At 50.5% G+C, this 21863-nt stretch overlaps 1 protein-coding gene across 1 annotated transcript in view; it reads right to left on the minus strand.

The window, feature by feature from the left end:
- Positions 1–13855: 13855 nt before the first annotated feature.
- The window catches only part of PLXNA4 (plexin A4), a 487488-nt gene continuing 479480 nt past the window's right edge, over positions 13856–21863 (minus strand). Inside the window, exons 31-32 of the mRNA XM_069586982.1 lie at positions 18832–18982; positions 13856–16530 (exon numbers count right to left, since the gene is read on the minus strand). Coding sequence (XP_069443083.1) covers positions 16435–16530; positions 18832–18982 — 247 coding nt within the window. The 3' untranslated portion in view covers positions 13856–16434. The remainder of the gene's footprint in view (positions 16531–18831; positions 18983–21863) is intronic.

Here is a 21863-nt window from a genome sequence, read left to right on the forward strand (position 1 = left end):
AACCACAATGTCTCTGACATACACCTATACATCTGATTTTTTAAAACATCTGATGTTGTAAAAGAGAGTGAAAGAGTTAGCATGTTCTTTACAAAACGGCTATCCTGATGGTCAGTAAGTACATGAAAAAGTGCTCAGTACTGTTATTCAGCAGATGGATACAAATTCAAACCACAATGAGACGCCATTAAACACCTAGCAGAGTGGCTAACGTGAGAGATGACAAAAACCGAGTCTTGCAGAGGCGTGGTGTGACCTGAATTCTTAGACATCTTCTATGGAAGTGTGAATTTGTTCCATCGTTTTGGAAAACAGTTTGGCAGTGTCTGCTTCAAAACCTAAACACAGGTCTGCTCTAGGACCCAACAATTTCTCTACTAAATATTTATGTGAAAGCAACAAAGTGCATGTGCACAGAAAAGCTGCATAAGAATGTTCACAGTAGCAATGAAACACAATGCAGCAAAAAGAAAGAACTCAGTGATACCAGGCCGCAGTGCAGATGAGTCTCAAAGACATTATATCGAAGGAAGGAAGGAAGGAAAAAACTAGACTGACTCTACGTTGTCTGTTTATATGAAGTCTGTAAAACTAATCTATAGTAATAAAACTTAGAACAGCAGTTAGATCAGGAGGTGGGGGAAAGTTAGTTTTTATTTACTAGGAAAGGGCATGAAGGAACTTCTGAGGGTGATGCATGTGTTGCGTCTATATCCTGATCTGGTTGCTTGTCATTGTTCCGTTGTTAAATCGTGTCTGACACTTTTGCAACCCCACGGACTGTAGCCTGCCAGGCTCCTTTTTCCGTGGGATTTCCCAGGCAAGAATGCTGGAGTGAGTTGCCATTTCCTTCTCCAGCGGATCTTCCTAACTCAGGGATTGAACCCGCGGCTCCTGCTTGGCAGACGGGCTCTTTACCACTGTGATACCTGGGAAAGTTAGTATTTAGTAGGGAGGGGCGTGAGGGAGCTTCTAGTGGAGATGCCATGTGTTCTGCATCTTGACTTGGTTGGTACACATATGTGAACACTCACAGTTGTACTCCTAGTATTTTCGTAATTTACTGTGTAAAAAGCCCAGCTCGGTTCAGTCTCTCAGTCATGTCCGACTCTTTGTGCCCCATGGACTGCAGCACGTCAGGCTTCCCTGTCCATCACCATCTCCCAGAGTTTGCTCAACCTCATGTCCATCGAGTTAGTGATGCCTCCAACCATCTCGTCCTCTGCCATCCCCTTCTCTTGCCTTCAGTCTTTCCCAGCATCAGAGTCTTTTACAATGGGTACAAAAAGTAGATCTCAATTTTTTTTTTAAAGGGAAAGGAGGCTCAACGTTCAGGTAGAAAAAATGATGAATGTCCTCTGAGCCATGCAAACTCTATGCTGTCTTCCAGGAGTAAGCATGGAGAGAGTGATGGGCTTATTTGGTGAATGGCAATGGCACCCCACTCCAGTACTCTTGCCTGGAAAATCCCATGGACGGAGGAGCCTGGAAGGCTGCAGTCCATGGGTCGCTAAGAGTCAGACACTACTGAGCGACTTCACTTTCACTTTTCACTTTCATGCATTGGAGAAGGAAATGGCAACCCACTCCAGTGTTTTTGCCTGGAGAACCCCAGGGACGGGGGAGCCTGGTGGGCTGCCGTCTATGGGGTCGCACAGAGTCGGACACGACTGAAGCGACTTAGCAGCAGCAGGGCAGTGCAACCTTGGTCAGATCTCCTCTAAGTGACCCTAGCACTGTGCCAATGGATCCCATGCTGGAATCCAGAGAATGGAAGACTGCTCCTGGCTAGATGAGTAAGCCCCAATTCCTGGCTTTGGGAGAGCAGTTCCTGGCATGGCTAGGCTGCTTCCCTCACACGCATCTGCTCAAGTTCAAGGGCTGACACTTCTGCGGGTTGTCAATGTTCCCAGTAAAGCCCCACCTTCCACCCTGGGGCATCTTTGAATACAGCTCCAAGCTGGATGGGGCCAGCAGGCATGGTCAGAGATGCCTCTGGACCTGGGTAAGACCCTGGGTGGCATTCTGGGCCATCGCTCTTCAAAGTATGGTCCATGACTGAAGCCTGTCCACAAACTGATGCTCACCCTCGATGATGTAAGATGGAAAGAGAGAGTAAGTGCTGAGAAGCTTCTATAGCTATTAGAAAGAGTCCTTTATGTCTATCGAATTCACTGATTAGAAAATTGGAGCTTATTAGGTGTATACCTATATTCTTCTTTTCATTTATCTTATTTGTTTCCATCGTGTTTTGCAAAAACTTGAAACTGTGATGGACTGAAAATTTTTACAAAGAGAACCCAGTCTTGCATCTCAGGTAGTTGGAGGAGCATTTTCTTAGATGGTCAGAGGGCATGTCCCAAAAGAGCATATGGAATTGCCAGGGCGGGGTCTCTGATAAGCCGGGGGCTGTTGCTGCCTGCACTTGGCAATTTTTAGAGACACTGAGCAAAACAGCCTAACTGTGGTTTCCATAGTTACCAGCCACCGCCGAGGAGAACATGAGCAAATTTTAAAGGGAAAAGCCCGGCACAGGCAGAAGTCAGAAAGGTGGGGCGGACGCTGGACCCCAGAAGGAAACTGGGCCACTACTCTTCGTAGCGAAGACCATTAGCTGTGGTCTTGATCCCAGAGGCAGGCGCCCTGGGGACCTAGTGGTGGCACATTGCCATCTCAGCTGTCCATAAAGGACACAAGGCAGGCTGACAAGATGCCTTTGATCACGGTAGCAGGAGAGATTACCCTGCAGGGGTACCCCTCTCTGGTCCTCTCCCGGGGCCATCTCCAGGATGGCTACCCTCTTTCACCACCATGAAGCCCGCGGTCTGTTGACCTTCACCCAAAGCAAAGTTAGCAAAAAGGGAGAGGCGGTGGGAGCCGACCTGTACCAGCCCCACTGGGCTTCATGCTCAAGCTTGGGGCCAGGATTTCAGTCCAGCCTCTCCTCCTCTGTTGTCAACTGGGGTCAGTACCTTGGTCCATCCTCTGCTCACAGGTGCAGTCACGTGCTTGTTCATTTTTGTTTCCCTCAACTAACATTTCGAGAGCACTTGCTTGAGGCCAGAGCCTGTCCCAGATGCTGGAGATAGAGCAGAGCCCAAGCCGAGACGGTCTCTGCCTTCATGGAGTTCATATTCTAATGGGAGAGACAGATGATGGGAGCATAAACCACAAGGCAAGGTGATGATACATTCCACTGGCCTCAGGGTGGTGCATTGGGTCAGGAGGGGCTGCGGTGTTGGCAGAAACATTTACACGCAGACTTTAGCATTTGAGGGGATGTGTCCATGCATGGTGAGTCGCTTCAATTGTGTCTGACTCTTTGCGACCCTGTGGCCCATAGCCCACTAGGCTCCTCTGTCCATGGGGATTCTCCAGGCAAGAATACTGGAGTGGGTTGCCACGCCGTCCTCCAGGGGGATCTTCCCAACCCAGGGATCAAACCTGCCTTTCTTATGCATGTCTCCTGCATTGGCAGGAGGAGTTTTTCACCACTAGTACCACCTGGCAAACCCATCTGAAGTGATGTGAAGGGCTAAACACAGCCACCAAAAGATAATGACTCACAGGGTCTGTAGAAAGTGCCACACAAGCCAGGGTTCCAAAAAATGCTTCTCAGTTGAATCTATGGAGCCGCAAAAATCAACAGTTTCCAAGTCCCTTTCACCCACACCTGCATGACCTTGAACCCCAGAGAGGCCCTTGGTACTCAGTGGATTTCAGACAGGACTTGGGTTCCCACAAGTGCCAGAAACTCCGCCGAAGAACCCACCTGGGCCTCCAGCCACCAGAGGGCGTTGCTGCTGCTCCTTGGCTTTGACGCAGGCCACTGGAAGCCAAGAGAAAGACTGATGTTGCTTTGGGAAAGTATTTGGATTATGTGAAATAAGAAGCAGTCCCGCCTCAGAATTATAGGCTTGTAAATCACTCTGGGGAGAAAAAGGGCCAGGGGGATGGGCGCGATGGGGGACGGGCGAGATGTGGGCCGTGAGTTTACAATTTCTCCAGAAGCCCTTGATAGAATTACAGCCTCATAACTCATGGGGGCCCACTCTTCCTCCCAGCCTGGCTTCAGCCCCCGACCCCACGACCCTGGGAAAGGTTGATCAGGGTGCCCACAGTGAGAGACTTGATTGGCAGAGGCCTTAAGCAAGCCCCTCTAAGGCTCTCTGGGGAGTGTGAGGGGAGGTGGCCCTCGCGGCTGTTTGTACATTGGGTGCTGGCAGTGGGGCCTCAGTTTCAGAGAGCTGGTGGGGCTGTGTCCATGCGAGTTCTGGAGGAACGAGCCTGAAGTGGGCAGCCGGTCTGCAGGACTCGACACCAGACAGAAGGGCCTCTGAGGGGTTCTAGGGGGAGGCAGCCACCTGCTGCTAGGTCCCTTGGACCCAGCCCACAAGGACCTGCTTCTCTCTTTGGATGCGGTAGCATGTCATGAGGCTGCCTTGCTTCTCCTCCCTTGTCTGAGCCGTGTCTCTAGTAGGTCCTTTAACAAAACAGCCCCTTTGGTCAATACAGTGCCGCAGAAGGGCTCGCAGACTGTGTGCTGGGGGAGCTGGCGCTGACCTCCCTCCAGCTGGGAGGATGTGCCATGGTTAGGAGGAGGGGGTGGCTGACGACGTGCCGGCCATCCCTCTGCCTCCAGCTGTGGCCTCTGTCATGTCCAGGGTTTATAAAAAGCCATAGGATGTTTCCAGTGGGGAGTCAGTGACGCCCTGTTAAATATAGCAGGCTTTCGAAAACCCTAAGGACTCCACCAAAAAACTATTAGAAATAACGAATGAATACAGCAAAGTGGCAGGATGCAAAATCAATATACAAAAATCTGCTCCGTTTCTATATGCTAATAATGAGCTAACAAAAGGAGAAACTAAGAAGACAGCTCCATTTACAATCACAACAAAAAGAATAAAATGCTTGGGAATCAATTTAACCAAGGAAGTAAAAGACCTGTACACTGAAAACTGTAAGACACTGTTGAAAGAAATTGAAGAAGACACAAATAAATGGAAAGATATTCCATGCTCATGGATTGGAAGAATTATCATTGTCGAAATGTCCATATTACCTAAAGCAATCTACAGATTCAGTCCGAACCCTATCAAAATCTCAAGGACATTTTCCACAGAAACAGAACAAAAAATTCTAAAATGTATATGGAATCCTGAAAGCCCTCAAACTGCCAAAGCAATCCGGAGGAAAAAAAGAACAAAGCTGGGGGCATCACACTGCCTGACTTCAAGCTATTTAATAAAACAAGCATGGTATTGGCAGAAAAACAGATATACAGATCAATGGAACAGAATTGAGAGCCCAGAAATAAACCCTTTCATATATAGACAACTAATTTATGGAAAAGGAGTAAGAATGTAAATGGTTCTGGGAAACTGGATGGCCGCATACCAAAAAAAAAAAAAGAAAGAAAAAGAAAAGGAAAGAAACTAGACCACTGTCTCACACCATACAGAAACATTAACGTGAAATAGATCAAAGACTTGAATGTAAGACCTGGAACGATGAAACACCTGGAAAAAAATATAGGCAGCATGCTCTTTGACATTGATCTTAGTAATATCTTTCTAGATATTCCTCTGCAAACAATGGAAACCAAGCAGATGCTGTATGTTGTCATTTATACGTGGAATCTAAAAAATAATACAAATGAATGTAAATGCAAAAAGAAAGAGACTCACCAGTATAGAAAACAAACTAACAGTTATCAAAGGGAAGCGGGAATTGTAGGGGCAAATTAAGGATATGGGATTATGAGATACAAGCTACCATGTAAAAAATTAGATAAGATACAAGGCTATATTGTGTAGCACACGGAGTTACAGACATTATCTTGTAGTAGCTTTAATGGAGTCCAAGCTGTAAAAATACTGAATGTTGTACCCCTGAAACTAAGTAATAATGTAAATCAATGTACGTCAACCTTAAGAAAGTCTAATAAAAAAATAAAACAAATTAAATAAACAAACCAAACCAAACAATAAGAAGTGTAGCTACAGAGAGCAGTCCTGGCGACCAGAGAAGGGGCAGAGGGCGGGTGACGGATGGAAACTAAGTTTGTGGTGGTGAGCGTGTTGCAGGGTACACAGACGTAGGAATGTAATGTTTTAATGTGATACTTACAGAAGGTTTTAAATCAGGGTTACGTCCAAAAATAGCTACCTTTTTCGAGGTGTGCTTACTATGCGTCAGACGTTGTATATATAGACAAACGTATATATAGTCAAACGTTGTATATATAATCGTACTGCCTCACAACTTCTCACGATTTTCTCACAAGTTGTTTGCATTTCACAGATGAGGAGAGTGAGGCATTGAGCTATAAATCAATTTGTCTAAGCCACTCACATATAGCTAAGTAGGGTGTTGAAGATTAGAACCCAGATCCCACATCACTCTTGTGCATCCCACCAGGGAGCCTGCCAGCATCTCATCCCTGTGAATGTCAGTCTGTAAGTTTTCACTGAATTCTATTCTTCTCTCCCTGCTTTAGTTTCCAGTTGCAATCCAGTGCCTATCTTTTCTCATTTTCCTGCAATGTCCTTTGTATTTCCAGTGCTATGGTGATAATCAACCTACCATGGAAAGAGAGAGGAAGAAAGAAGCTCTTTGTTTATAGTTTGTTACAATACAGTCCAATCAAGAGTGTAAGTTTTAGAGTCAGAGAAGCCTAGATTCCCATTCCAGCTCCATCACCCCTATCATTTGCCGTTTGTGGGTTGGGAGTTGCTATTGCTTTGAGCCTCAATGTACTCATCCATAAAATGGGTGTAGCAGTGACAGCTACTGCAGAAGGCTGGATCCTAAGAATGAATGAAGTAATGTATGTAAGCGATATATCAACTTATTTTATGAGTTGATCCCTCTAAGGCAGTTCCTTCTTGCCTGGGAGCTGATGACCCTCTTGTCACAGGGCATTAAACCAAGGTCACAGTCCTCCCCTACGCTTGTATATGCTTCCCCATCTCCTCCCAGATGCTATACATTCTCAAGCCTCCCCTAAATTTTTTAATTGATGGGATACCAAAGACTAATGACATCTTGAAAACCTTGTCTTTAGGATCAATTTGGTTTCATTACATGATCTTCTTCAGGTATCTGATCTTGTGGCCCAATGCGTTAGAGAAAACAGAGGGCATTTGTCTTATTCCTTATCCAGCTTGAGATCAGAATAAAAGAAATGTTAAGACCCGGTCTACTACTGAGTTGAGGAGACAGGACTTAAAACAAGGTGAAATTATTAGGGAATGAAATTATCATGTACATACATCAGCACTGGTTCTGTTAAAGTGCTGCGTGCTGTATCACAGGCAATTAGAGGCTCTAGCCACTCAGGATAAGATGCTAATTGTGTGAGAAAGAAAGGCAGAGGTGCTGGAGGAAGTTGAGTAGCAACCAGGCCCTCTGAGAAGTCACCTGTGAATGTGTTGTGTCACAGAGCCAGTGAGACTTATCGTTTTCAGTTATCCATTTCTGTATTCTATTGGGAAGCTGTATTCTTTCTTTCTTTTCTTTTTTGGCTGTGCCAGGTCTTAGTTGCAGCATGTGGGAATCTGGTTTCCTAACCAGGAGTCAAACCCAAGCCGCCTGCACTGGGAGGGCAGAATCTTAACCATTGGACCACCAGAGAAGTACCAGAAAGCTTTATTCTTATATTTCAAAATTTGGGCAGCTGAGAGATTCTTGCACTGACTTTATTCATTCATTTAACAGACATTTTTAGAACAACTACTACGTTCTTGGGACAGGACCAAGCACGAGGCAGAGAGTCAATATGTGGGGCCTTTCCTTCAGGAGCCTGTCACTCAGTACTGAAGCCACCATTAGCTAAAAACTTGTAAGATGTTGGGACTCACTCTAAGTCCTTTGACAGCCTTATATCATGTGATCCTCTCAACAACTCTGTGAGGAAAGTGTTATTATTCCCATCTTTCCAGATGAGAAAAACCAAGATTTGGAGACAGGAATTTGCTCCAGTTGACCGTGCTAGGCAGTGATGGGGGTGGGGGGTGGGGTCTTTGCTATTACTCTGTGTAGAGAATGGGTTCAGGCACAAAGGGGGATGAGGTCACAGCTGTCTGGATGTGGGGTGCTCACACAATTCTGAGCCTCAGGGGTATCCCGCCTGTGTTGCCCGTGAGAATTCGTACAACTGGAGGCAAACCACGGAGAAGAAGGAATGAGAAGGGCCCTGAGGGACCAGGGTCAGTGCAGGTGGGCGCGTGAGGAAGGGGTGCCATGATTAAGTCCTTGTAGTTGACACGGGTAGGCTGAGCGCCATCTCCAGGGACTCACCAGCCCCCTCACTGACAGCTCTGTTTCCTGCAAGCCCCAGGCCTGCCCTTGAGTTGCTAGAGGTGGCCAGGTTGGACCAGACAGCGGGGGAATCCGCTGCAGGGAAGCAGCAGTTCTGAACTTCTGAACTCCGATAGGGAAGACGCATAAGAAGGGTCCCTTCGGCCGGCAGCATGTGTTCCGCCCCTGCTTGGGTCTGAGAGCAGCGGTCCCCAACCTTTTTGGCACCAGGGACCAGTTTCAAGGAAGACCTTTTTGTCCACCGAGCAGGGGTGGCAGGGGGCGGTTTCGGGATGATTCCAGCACGCTGCATTTATTGTGCACTTTGTGTGTGTGTGTTAGTGGCTCAGTCGCATGCAACTCTTTGTGACCCTAGGGACTATAGCTCACCAGGCCCCTCTGTCCATGGAATTCCCCAGGCAAGAATACTGGTGTGGGTCACCTCTCCCTTCTCCAAGGGATCTCCCCAACCCAGGGATCAAACCCGGGTCTCCGGCATTGCAGGCAGATTCTTGTCTGAGGCACCAGTTTATTCTTAATCTAATGCTGCTGCTGATCTGACAGGGGGTCCCGGTGTGGGGCCTAGAGGCTGGGGACCCCTGTCTTGGAGGGGTTGTCAGGCCTTTATTAGAATCAGTCAGTGATAGGTGCTGCAGACGGCAGCCAGCCCGGGTGTGTGGACCAGCCTTTCTAGACATCACAAGAGGCTGCCGTTCACTGTCTCCTCGAGGCAGCTGCCATCTAGAGTGAGGACTTGGGTGGGGAATGCGTCCTCTCCAGAGTGTGTGCCTGGAGAGCTCGTTGATAGAGACTGAGGGACTGATCGGCTCTGTACTAAAGTGATGTCTGCTGACGGCATTGACTGGGAATACGTCTGCTTTCCCCAGCTTGGCAGGGTTATTGCCCCCTGAGAGGCCTGCTCTGTAGCTGAGGACAGAGCCTGAAGTAAACAGATGCGTCTCAGGTGGTGGAGTTCAGACATCACATAGCTGAAAGGAGAAAGGGCTGTGTGTCCAGACCATAGGGTATAGTGGCCACTGGTGGCTACTTGTGGCCCCACCTCTCCCTTTCAGACAGACACATAAAGAAACATTCCAAATCCCAAACTGCATTTTTTATTATTTTTTAATAAACTTTATTCTATATTACAAATAGGTTTTTTTTTTTGTTCTGAACTGCAAAATAGGAATGCCTTATATTTACATACACAGGTATACAATTAATTATAACAAAGGTACAGAAGCTTGCCTTTACCAAGTTACAACTGGGCTCCAATTTAAATAGCATAGGTTTCCTTTTTAAAAACTTTTATTTAAAATCTTTTTTTTTGTAATCTTACTTGGATATACTTCTTTAAAAACCAAACCAGAAGACCCTCTTTCCTTTAATAGATTTCATCCACATATCTTTGAGGCTCATTATAACACTGTTGTCTAAAGATATGTTTTGCTTTGTTCTAACAAAGGGTTGGTGGGAGCTTTATGGAGACAGAAGTGGGGTGAGGCTGCGAGTGGGTGATGGGAACAGAACTGACCAACCTACCACTTTCAGCCGCCTGTCTCTGAGACTCAAAGGCCCCTGCCTGTCCCTTATATCACCCATTCATCCTTTCCTGCTCCTCCTCCTCTCTCTAGTGTTTGAGACTTAACTGTGGGTCATCTGACCAGGCCAGACTCCTCTTCCCCCACCCCTTGGCTCATTGAGCCATTATCTGTTGTGGTACCCTGGAGTTGCTGGTTGCTATGGTAACTTGGCAGGACCCTGTTGAAAGACATAGGCTGGTCTCTACTAGCTAAAGTGGGGAGGAGGGCTGCTGCCTCCAACCCTTCCTTCCCATCTCGGGACCTGGGGTTCTTGTTCTTGGTCAGTGCAGCCAACACATGACTAAGCCAGGACCTCCGGCCTCAAGGATGCCAAGCCTTGAGAGAGTGATGGGAGTGCGGAGAGTCATTCACCCTAAAACACAAAGTCATGGTTTCCAAATGGAAACAAGATTCTTGGAGGTAAGCTAGCTTTTCTCTTTAAAGAACGGAAGGTTTAACGAGCCAACAAGCTGACGGGAACACTGGGGAGGGAGAAGGAAGGAGAACACACAAGGACATGCATACCTTCTTGGTCATCTGCCTGAACTGTGTTCAACAGTCCTGTTTGGTAAAGTGGTGTCTCAGTTTCTTAAGTGTCCTTTGCACTGCTCTTTAACCGTATCCTCTGTTTGGAATTCTACTCTTATAAGGGAGCCCTTCCGAAATGTGCTTGAGTTATAAGATCAAAGATACCAACAAAAGAAGTTCTGATTCCAGATAAAGACACTGGTGGAGGACGAGATGCACAGACCTCTTTGCCATGCGCATCTGTCTTCGTGATCCCTCCACGACCAATCCCTGATAGGGTCTCCCTGCTGTTTGGGGGAAGCCCTGGGGTTCAACAACACCAAGGGCAGCCTGGAGAGAAGTGAAAGAGGATATAGATCGGCGGGAAGGTGAGGTTCACCCGACCAAGGTCACTCACCCTCCCCCATCCCCACCCAGCTCACCGTCTCAGCCAGTACAAACAGAAATCTCTTTTTATTCATTAGGGATTTTGTTTTGTTTTGATTTAGGGTAGTCACCTGCCTACTCAAAGGATTTAATTGGACCTCTAATGAGTATGTATTACTTTGACAACCAAAACATCCTTTACGTTATACAATAAAATTGGATACTCCCCTTAATTAAAAAATGATTTTATTGGGGAACACAAATTCATAGTTTAAAAAAAGGTCTCTCCTGAATGAAGTTTTACTGCAGAGATTCCTTTCCGAATGGGAGGCTGGGTCATTCCGTTTTCCAGCACCATGACAGGAAGAGGCTCCCGGAGCGTCAGCCTGTCCCAGGAGCTACCTCTACAGCGTCACCTACAGCTGCCCGTCTGTCTCCCTGTCTGTAGGATGACTCGTTTGCTACACCTGTGGGCTGAGGCGGCACAGGAGGGAGGAGCAGGGTCGCACTGCATGCTCCAGCCAGCGAAGGTGCAGGGAAGGACCAAGAATGTCAGCAGCCCCTGGCTGCTTCCCTGGCACGGCCCCGGCCCAGGGATATCCTGACCCATTTCTTTGCCAAGTGGGATTTCCTCTGTCCCCCAGTCCCAGTTTCTCCTCAGCCCCTTGGAAGTCACAGGCAAAGAATTCTGTGTTGCCCCCACCCCCAGTATTTGGATTTTACATCCACACCTGGGCTCTCTCCTTAAACTCAAACTCTTAACATACACACACACAAAAATAAACTATGAAACCCCAAACAACCCACCGATGGTTCAAAGACAACGGGAAGGGCTGAGAGACAAGGGGTCCTTAGTGGTCTGTCCTGAGAGCCAACAGGGAGAGTGGGAAGCTGAAAGAAGGTTCTTGATGACTACATGAGCTAGAAGCAAGCAGAAGGTCCAGGAAGCAGGTGGGATCTGCCTGGGTCCGTCTGCTGGGTGCTGGAGGCACCCTGGGGACTCCGGTACCTGGAGGCTGTTTATCCATGGAAGTGCCTCTCAGAGGTCCACCCTAGTGGACCTAGGGTTCTCACTGTTGGGAGGAGGGGTGGTGCTGTTCCTGGAAGGACTGTAGTCCAGGGTCAAGAAAAGAGTGTCTATGGGCTTTCTGTCTGCAGAGTGCCTCCCCAAGGCCCCTCTCCCTCCACGGGTCTCTGTGAGGTGGGAATGTCTATTCTTGATTAACAATAATTAACCTTAACCTTCACTAGGCTAAATATTTGATTTCGCATTCTTTGAGGTCAAGGAGAAGTGTCCCTTAGTCTCGAGAGAAGAGACGGATGGCATACGAAGCTTCCCCATTTGTAGGGTGGGAACGAGGCCTTGTTGAGGCTCTGAAAGCATCAATAGGACTTGCCTTGTGGAACAGAGGTCACTGGGGAAACCACTTCTGTGGCTCCTCTGATGGGAGACCCACCAGGCCCCGGCCATATCAGGGAGCCTCGAGGGCTCAGTGGCAGGACAGGGCTGGGGTGGTCGCAGAAGGCTGGACTGAGGGTGGAGCTGTCCACCTAAGGCTGAACAGAGCCTGAACTTAGTGGATACATGGCCTTGGGGCAGAGCCTCATGTGCGGGAGGTGGGCAAGAATGGGGGTTGGAGGCACTCTGCTGGGGAAGGGGCACACTCAGGAGCCAGACATGCAAAGGGGATCAGAGGTCGAGGACCTATGATGAGGGAAAGGGGAGGGGGCAGTGCTGGGCTAGCACGTCAACACTGACCCCAGGTTTGGGAGGTGAGGGCTGGAGACCCTACTCCCACTGCTGCCTGGGACCAGTCCTGGCCAGTCTGCCTCTAATGTTTAAACTGACTTGTCTCTTTCCAGCGTCTCTGGCCTCACTCACTCGCCCATGGGCTCAAGAGAGTGAGGCTCTAGGCTGGCTCTGGGTGTGCACGGTATTCTCGGTCAATGGGATGCCCAGGTTTTCCCAAGTCCCTGAATTCCAAATACACTGAAAGAAGGCAAGAGGAGGTTAACAGCCACAAAAGCCAGCTCCAGGCAGTGTTGCTATTTGTGGTGACCAGGACATGTCATGGTCTCTCCTTCCAGGAAAGGACAAGAATGGTAAATATGCCCACACCTGGGAAGACTTGTGCCCTCGGGAGAGATGACCAGCCTGCAGCGAATTGTCCCAGCCTCTCTCTGCTCATTCTTAAATTCAGGACCTCACAGCATTTCTCCCTGCCTCTTACCATCCCATTTTGCTCCAACATTTAAACTCCTCACCTAATCCAAATTGGTTATGTGTGACTGTGTGATCTCCTGGTACCATTTTAGACCCTGGTGGTTTCAAAGGGTTGAAGGAGTGAAAGAGACGGGATGAAAGGAAGGTGAGGAGACATGGCCTTTCCTCCTGTGCTCTCTGCCCAGAACTCTAGGAGTCAGATAAAGGTCCCACCATGAACAGAATGGTGACCCTGCTCATAAACTGTGACACGGAGGGGGGGCCTTGAAGAGACCTCCCTCCTGCAGGACCCAGTCTGCCCAAGTCCCTTCTCTCGTGTGTGCTGGCCAGCACGGGGTCTCTGGCCTGCCAGGAGGAGGTTGGGGATTCCAGGGGAGGTTCGGAAAGAAGATCTGGGGGAAAGAAGAGCTTTTTTTTTTTTTTTATGATCACTCTGCCTTGTTTTTACTTTGAAACGTATCACACGTGTACCAAGAATCCAAACAAAAGAAATGGAAGACAAACAGTGAATGGAAAGAGAGCTCTTATGGGCAAGACGGGTTGCGGCTCTGCATGACTCTATCCTACTTCTCCATCCCCAACAGGCCACAGAGACTTTGGGCAAACAAAGCACCAGAAACAACCACCCCACCGATTAAAGAAAACCTGCCCCAAACCCTCCCCCAGGAGACATGAGGAAACCAGGGAAACTTGCCCATCCTCCTCCCCTCTTTCTTCCCGACATTCCTCTGATGGGTTTGAGGTTTCTCTTATAATGAAAAACATAGGGAGAAAAAGTTTTGTACCGACAACAAAACAATAACAATAATAATAATCCAGTAAAAAAAAAAAAGCTTCAGCAGAACCATGGTAACAGTCTTTTTTCTCTGCTTGTTCATTTTTTTTTCTCTAACTGTGCAAAACTTAAAAAATAAATCAAAACACACTCACTCATGCACACACACTCACAGCTTCCATTCAGCACACCTGTGTTAAATATGTTTGTGTCTTTCTTCTCCCCAACCCTTAACATGTGCAAATATATGTTAGCGGCCCAGGTGCCTCCTCAGCCTGCCTCCCGCATGCTTCCTTCTTGGCCTGCCAGGCCTCGTAGCTTCCGGGCAGGAAATCAAATAATCAAGGGGAGAAATTCCACGCTTCTTCACCTGGCACTTCATTTGCCGAGACCTTTGGTTATGTTTTTTCCCACTCGAAATGCATCGCTTCTCACTCTCCTCTTCCCATTGATTAGGCTACTTGCGTTTTGCCTATCACTTGTCCCGCTCGATGCCACATCACGCCCTGCTGTGTGTCACCACTGCCTGGCCTCCAGTCACGTCCAGGCTTCTCTTGGTCAGTGACCACCCTGATTTCCTATAGACAGGTGACTTCACCCCCCAGCACGCAGCACAGAAAACCAGTATTGAAATGTCCTGAAGTTGTAGAATGAATGGTGGGCAAGGGCAGAGATGAGAAATGCTTCAGAGCTCCCCTCCAATAGGACCAGAAAGCTTTCTGATCTCTCTGCCTACTCTTGGGGCAGACACACACACACACACACACACACACACACACACACACGTGCATGTGCACATGAGATCACACACACACACACACACACACACGCTCATATCCAAAGGGGCTAGCATTCTTCAAATATAGGGTGTTCCACAGATGTTGCTGGGAATGGTCTGGTCCCTTCCTCTTTCCACGAGGGGCCCCTTTGGAGTGGATGGCAGTGGAAGATGTCTGATGCTCGAGGTGTGAAGACAAGACTGGAGGAACCTCATTCCAAACCCCACAGATGCCTCTGCCTGTCTCCCAGAGTGGTGAACAACGTCACACCGGGGCTGCCTGGGGAGAGTCTATGGTGGAGACTGGACCACAGATGGAGAGATGGCATCTAAGGTCCTTTCAAGGTTATAGGTTTCCATGACCCTCCATCAGACTGTCTCTCACCATAGCCCCTGCTCACCTAGGATGCATGTCTGAGCACGTATCTGCCTGGCTGGCTAAGACGACGTATCCGTGAATGGAAGGACAGAGAGAGAGACACAATGCCAGGGCCAAGGTCAGTGGTATGTCCCTCCTCCCATTTCCGGACAGGTCCTTCCTCTTGATTCTTCGGTCCTCCCCAGACATGACAAACCTAGGGGTTGAGTTTGGCTGGCATTTTGGTTTGTCTCTGAGAGGCTGTGCTTGCAAGTGTTTCTTCCCGGGATGACTGCAGAAGGGAGGAGGGAGGAGAGTGACTAAAGAGACAGCTGAGATGTTGATGAAATAATTCCCGAGGAGGTCTGAACAGTCCAGTCACAAAGTCATCTGCATAGCAACGGCACCGGACTCTGCAGGGAGTTAGGAGCGAGGCTGTCGGCCCCAACCTCCTCTAGACTTCTCAGCAAGGACAGTGGGGATGGAGCCATGGGGACCACTGGAGGTAGAAGCTCCTGGATGCACTGGTGTTTACCCTGACCCCTGATGAGTGATGACTAAGGAGGGTGGAAACGCATCCTCTAGACAGTGCTCGGGGATCTGCAGGGGATCCGACCTCTGACTATGGCCGTGATTCGTTAGCATGTGGGGGTGGATGGAAAACAATCAGTTCTGCTTCCAGATAGATGCAACTCTCTTCTTTTCTCCTCCCGCATATTACATTTCTGCCACTATGAGCCACATCGGGAGGATCTCCACGATAACTGGGCTGTAACTGCTATTCTTTCTCCTGTGTGGTTTTCCACAGGCCAGGACCGGACAGGCAGGGCACCTACGGGTGCTTAGAAGGACTCCAAAAAGATCCAAAGGGGCAAGGGAGCCTCTGCTGCCCATCCCACATGTGAGAGGCAGCTTGCAAGGCGCCCCTCAACTGCTCACGCTCCCCACTCCAGCCACATGCAGGAGGTGCCGCCTTTCTTCCCAGAGTTGCAGGGGGACCCTGTGGAGATGGAAACCTGGGCCAGGTGACATCTTCCCCAGTGAAGATAATACTGAGCTCACTGCCTCTTCTTCAGGCCAAGTTCAGACCCATGTGGGGACTATGGGAAGGCGGGAGGTGGGGTAACAGCACAGAAGCACCTCCATCCACGGCTCCTCCTCTGTATCCGGGCCCTGCTGCTGATGCTCAGGGTCAGCTGGGAAAGAGGGCCCCCCTGACGTCTTCAGGTCAGGCCCCTTGGCGGGGTGAGGACAGGCCATCATGGACTAACCTGAGGGTCAGCGGCTTGGTTCAATTGCGTTGGCAGAGGAACTGAAAGAGAGGGGATCCAGGAAGGCGGGAGAGACAGAAACAGGCAGAGAGAGAAAGAGAGAGGGAGACAGCGCTGCTCAGGGGACGCTGCTGGCGCCAGTCGGAACTTGCACTTGGTAAAGATGATAATCTAGACTGAGGCACGGCTTGGTGTGTCCCTCCCTTCGGTGGGGGAGGCGGGAGCGGGCGAGCTGGAAGGACGGTTCTCAGCTGTCTAAGCTCATGAGGGTTATGACTTGTTCTAGTTTGTAGGCCAGTTTCTGCTTCCCACACTGGTCATCGTGGTCCAGGGGTCCGAGGATCTGTTGAAGAGCCAAGAACGGGGTGGTGACCAGTTTGCGTGCACGCATCTGTGTTCTCAGGGTACGCACTGACAGGGCTTGTGGTCACAGAGTTTGGGAAGACGAGCGCAGGTAAAGCAGCCCACACAAAGTTGCTGGGGAGGCAGACAGCCTGCACGACTTGGGTGGGGAGGTGTGTGGGGCCGCTAGGACACAGGGAACCAACCCGGGGGAGTCCGTGTGTCAGTGAGCACAGGATGCCAGAACACACGTCGGCATGTCTGAATACATGTGTGCCTTTCACTGCCTATGTACGACAGCTGAGAATGGGCAGAAGACACCTGTGCCGAGATGCTGCTGTTACCTCTAGGCTAAACAGCAGGGGGATCCACACCCAACAGAAAGTACGGCGCTTAGTGTCTCAGGGAAAGTATGATTTCACACTATCAAGACATCCCACTACCCTGTGAGAAAGGAGCATCTTGCCATCAGCAGCCCAAGGCCCGAAATTCCACATGCAGAAAGTTATTTGACTCCACTTTGCCTGTTAAGAAACAAGTATCCCTCGAAGAGTGATTCTCAAGCTTTACTGGTCACAGACATCTAATGGCCAGTGTCTACACAGGCTTTGCTGAGATTAGATAGTTGGTGGGTGAGAATAACAGGGAGCAATTGTGGGCACATGCAGGAAGATGTGTGGGAACCTGGCTCAGACTCAGGAGGCATAGCACTGAATAATGGCTCTGCCAGTTTCTAGCTGGGTGATGCCGGGGCAAAACACGAAACCTCTCTGAACCCTCCTTTCCTCCTCTGTAAAACCTGGGACCTACGATTCCCTCTCTGGGTTGCTCCAAGAGAGGGGATAAAGTCACGTAAGAAACGTGAGCACCTGTCACACCATGCCTACTCCAGGAGGAGCAGGTGACAGACAGGAGTCTTGGGGTCAGGAACTAGGGAGTAGGAAGGGGGGCGGCAGGAAGGAAGAGGAGGCTGAAGGCTGGAGGAGGGCCGCCCAGAGCTCTAGATTTCCTGACCCAGTTAATCGATTTTTAATTGGGGAGACCAAGTCAGTTGCCAACTTCTCAGCTGGCCAAGAACCACCAGTGATTGGCCCTAGCATTTCATAAAGATGGGACATTTTCATGCTAACAGTAGAAGAGTGAACTTGGGAAGCTGGTGGCTCAGTGGGAAAGAATCTGCCTGCTGTGCAGGAGACTCAAGTTCAATCTGGGGGCTGGGAAGATCCCCTGGAGAAGGGCACGACAGCCCACTCCGGTATTCTTGCCTGGAGAATCCCATGGACAAAGGAGCCTGGCAGGCTAGAATCTGTGGGGTCCAAACGGTTGGGCATGACTGAACATGCATAAAAAGATAAAACAGGACTGAACCTGCAGTCCTTTCCCAGATGAGACAGGGGCACTCATACACTGGCCTACTCTGCACCGTCTGCACTTCACAAGCGGCCACAGACAGGTGGAAATTGTCCTGGACCAGCACTGGCCCATAGGCTGGCTTTGGGGTCCCTCTCCTAATGGACCCACTGCCGACTTTCTCTACACTTGCTCACAGCTCATGGCCTGTGGACACCAGGGCTGGGCCCTGCTGGGGCTCCTAGATCCTCCCTCGGGGACAAGGCTGGGAGGATGTAGCGGACCCAGGGTACTGGCTTCAGCTCCCATTACTACCTTCCACTCAGAGAGGGTGGCTGTGCTGCTGCTCGGACATGGGGAGCCTGGACTCGGAACCCACTTGGTCTACACTGGTATGGCCAAGAAAACTCCCGTAGGCACCTTTGTGCCGGCCAAAAGGTGGCCGTGTCTGAAGGGGCAATGACCCCAGGTGAGGTTTCAGCAACTAAAAATAGACTCCATTCTACTCTGTCTGTTTCGATTCTGTTCTGATTCTATCCTATCATACTGTTCCTATTCTATTCCTCATGGCCTGCCCATGAATGTGAGGAACTGCTTGATTAAAGAGAATGAAGTCAGAGAGAGAGATAGAAGAAATAAAGGAGAAGGAAGAAAAAATAAAAAAAGAAAAAATAATGAAAAGAGAAAAATAATGAAGGAAACAGAGACTTGACGTATAAATCTGAAAAGAAGAGGGATTATGTAGAATTTGCAGAATGGAACATTTCTAGCGTCCCAGTCTTTGGAGCACAGCCCCCCAGTCCTGGGTGGTAGAGAGTTTCCTCCGGCAGAGATGGGTGGTGGGGGTGCCCAAGGTGGTGCTCTTGGGCACTGAAGCTGCTCGAGGCAGGAATATCTGGGTCTCTCCCCAGGCCCTCCCCGGGGCCCCCGGGCAGGGCAGGGCAGGGCTCACCTCCTCACTGTACTTGCCCACGTAGGAGAAGATCTCCGAGAGGGCGCTCATGGTGTTGAACTCGTTCATGTGCATCCGGGACTGCTCAGCCAGGTACGCGTTCATGTCCTGGTCGCTGATGGCCGGCATCTTCCCAATGTCTGAGTAATACCTGTGGCGGCATGGGAGTGAGGAACTGTGTGTGCGTGCGTGCGTGTGTGTGTAGTGGGGGGTGCAGGGGAGAGATGGGTGCTCCCAGCACTGGGTCTGGGCCCAGTGGATGCCTGTGTGTGACCTCTTAGGGACCACGGCAGGCTCTCCTCCAGCTGGGCTTCAGAGTGCCCTTCTTGATGCATGAGGCAGGGAGAAGACACTCAACGGTGACCCAGACAAGGCCAGAGAGTGGACACAGTGGGGCCAGGAGGAAGGAGGGGCTGCCTCCTGCACCGGCTTTGCTCCCAGCTCCCGCAGGAGCGATCCAGTCTGCCTCTCAGGCCCTTCTAACACCCCCTTCCACAGATGCAGGAAGTCCCCTCCAGGGGCCTGAAGGCTCTTCTAAGCAGTTGCTCCGCCCTGACGTCGTCCCTGTCTGTGAGCACTAGCGGGGAGAAGGGTGGGGCTGGGGGTGCTTGGGGGGGAGAGGCTGGGAGAAGGCAATCAGTCACTGTCACTTGCAGCTGTGCCCTCCTGTCAACTGGTTAATTAGATGCCAACATTTACATTTTTAATTTCTGCAGTTTGACATTTTATGCAGCAACCCCCAAATCTCCCACCAGAGGGGAGCTGTGTTGCCTCCTAATGAGGAATCAAAGGCCCTTGGTGTCCCAAAGACAGCCACCCTCTCCTGGGTGCTTCTGGCCCTGGGCCACGTGGCAGAGAGGCACCTGCAGGGGTGGGGTAGGTCCAGGACCTCAGGGTAGCGCTCCCAGGAGCCCTCATGGTGTCCGCTCTGCCCACACTGAATGCCCATGGCTTCAATGCCAGGGACAGCGAGCCTGACAGCTTAGAACAGAGGAGGGTGGCGGGAGCGCAGGGACAGTGGGGGGTCCAGGGTGGGGACCACAGCGAAGCAACTGGGGCACAACGTTTTAGTCAAGTCACTCACTCCCACCTGGGCGAGCACAGGTGACAGTGATGGGCCCTGGGTTCCCAGAACTCAAGGCTTGATCAGGTGAGCGGAGGGCACATTCTTGGAGGCACTGGTTCAGTCTCACCCTGGACCCCAGTCCTGTGTCCCTCCCTCCGCATCCCTCACTGCATTGACCGTGAACCCATCTGTCCTGCGCTCTGTTCCCCGCCTCCACCTCTGCCCACTGGGGCCCACTGGAGCTGGGTGACAGGCTGGCAGAGGTGGCGCCTGTGTGCCACTCCAGCATCACGTTCAAGATCCTGCCTGAATGACAGTTCCAGTTAATCTGTGCAGAGCATCCCCAGGCCAGCAAAAGTAGGCCAGGGCTGGGCTGGCTGCCCTGCTTGAACCACAGCCCTGCACGAAGGCTGTCGCACCCCTGGCTCATGTGGACTTCCTTTCTTCACAAACTTTCAGTGTGGGGTCCTCTCTTCCCCTGCCCCCACCCCCCATCTCCAGAGCCATTGGGCCCCTTACTCAGCTCCTTGTCCTGTTTCACTCTAGGTCCTCTGCTCCATTCCAGAAGAGCCCACTCTCTGCCAGGCCTGCAACCCACCCCAAAACATCTTCACATTCCTCGGAGTTCTGGGGAATGACACCCCAGGTACAAGCACTCCAGTGAGAGACTGGATTCATTGCCACGATTTCGGAAGACAGTAAATGCAATGTTCCGTTTTATAGCGGAGACCTGGAGCATCAGCGGTGGCTCCAGCCCTGTCACGCGCAATGATATTTGTGCCATCGCCCCCTCGCAATTGCACGCCGACCGAGCAAAATACATGTGTCCTGTAAGAGGTCATGTCCAAAGGTCGCATGGGGGGAACAGGAACAGATGACTCCCTCATTTCTGTGTCCCGGCCAGAAGCCAGACACGGCTCTGACAACACAGCAGGGTCCAGAGTGTCCTCAAAGCAGTCCCACTCTGCCACCATGGACAGTCAGAGCTACTGACTGCAAGGCAAACCCCAGCGTCCCCCTGGTGGGACGGCGCTGTCATCAGAAGCAAAGGCTCCTGCTGTTTCTGTTACCTGCTTATGAAACCTTACAGGTAGGAGGATGGCTCTATCAGGCTTTCTGCAGATAGCGTCAGGGCTCCTACCGCGACTGTGTGGTTCCTGGGCAGCCTGAGAGCCCAGGGCAGGGACCACATCGTCTCCTGCGGAAACAGCAGACACCCAGCACCCTGTCCTTTCTGAATGGCCTGCCTTGTCGTGCACTAAAAGCCCAGTCGGTTTCCCCAAAGAGAGTATTTAGAAAATGTGTTTGTGTGAGAGAAAGAGAGGGAGAGAGTGTGGGGTGGAGTTGAGAGTAAAGTGGGGGACGGCAGGGCTCTGATTCCTCACTGAAGTTATGGGGGGCAACCCACCCCTTCTTTGCTGCCCATGTGCAGAGGGCCCTGCCCGTCTGTGCCCCACGCAAGCCCATGCCGGGATGGGCCACATGTCTTCATCTTCAGCGAGTTCTACATGGCTGAGCTGAGTGGCTTTGGAATGCTCGATGTCCTAGAGGAGTGTGAGGCGTCGGGTCTGGCTGACATTCAGTTCGTCCTGGTCCCCAGTCCAGCCTGGAGCTAAGTGGGCCCGGCTGCAGGTCTCTGCTGCCCTTGCTTTGACCTTTTCCCGCTTCTCTCCAGGGCTCTACCCAACTGCACCCCTTGAGCCTGACGATAGCCCAGCTCTGGCATCTCTGTGCTGTGGGCAAAACTGCTCTCTCCTGACCACCTGCCATGCAGGGGCTTTGTGCTGGGCTCTGCTACTGGGCCACCTTATTGATTGTGAAGAATGCAATTATGCCCCATTAATGAACTTCACACAAGTGTTCTTATCTGCTGCGTGCACGGTGAGGAAAGGAAGGGTCAATCTGGAGTCTTCTTCTTGAACTTGCTCCCATGGGATGTCTTTCTGCAGGTGAGTCTCTAGAAGGG

This window comes from Ovis canadensis, chromosome 4, assembly GCF_042477335.2.
Source record: "Ovis canadensis isolate MfBH-ARS-UI-01 breed Bighorn chromosome 4, ARS-UI_OviCan_v2, whole genome shotgun sequence".
In the NCBI taxonomy this organism is placed as follows: Eukaryota; Metazoa; Chordata; class Mammalia; order Artiodactyla; family Bovidae; genus Ovis; species Ovis canadensis.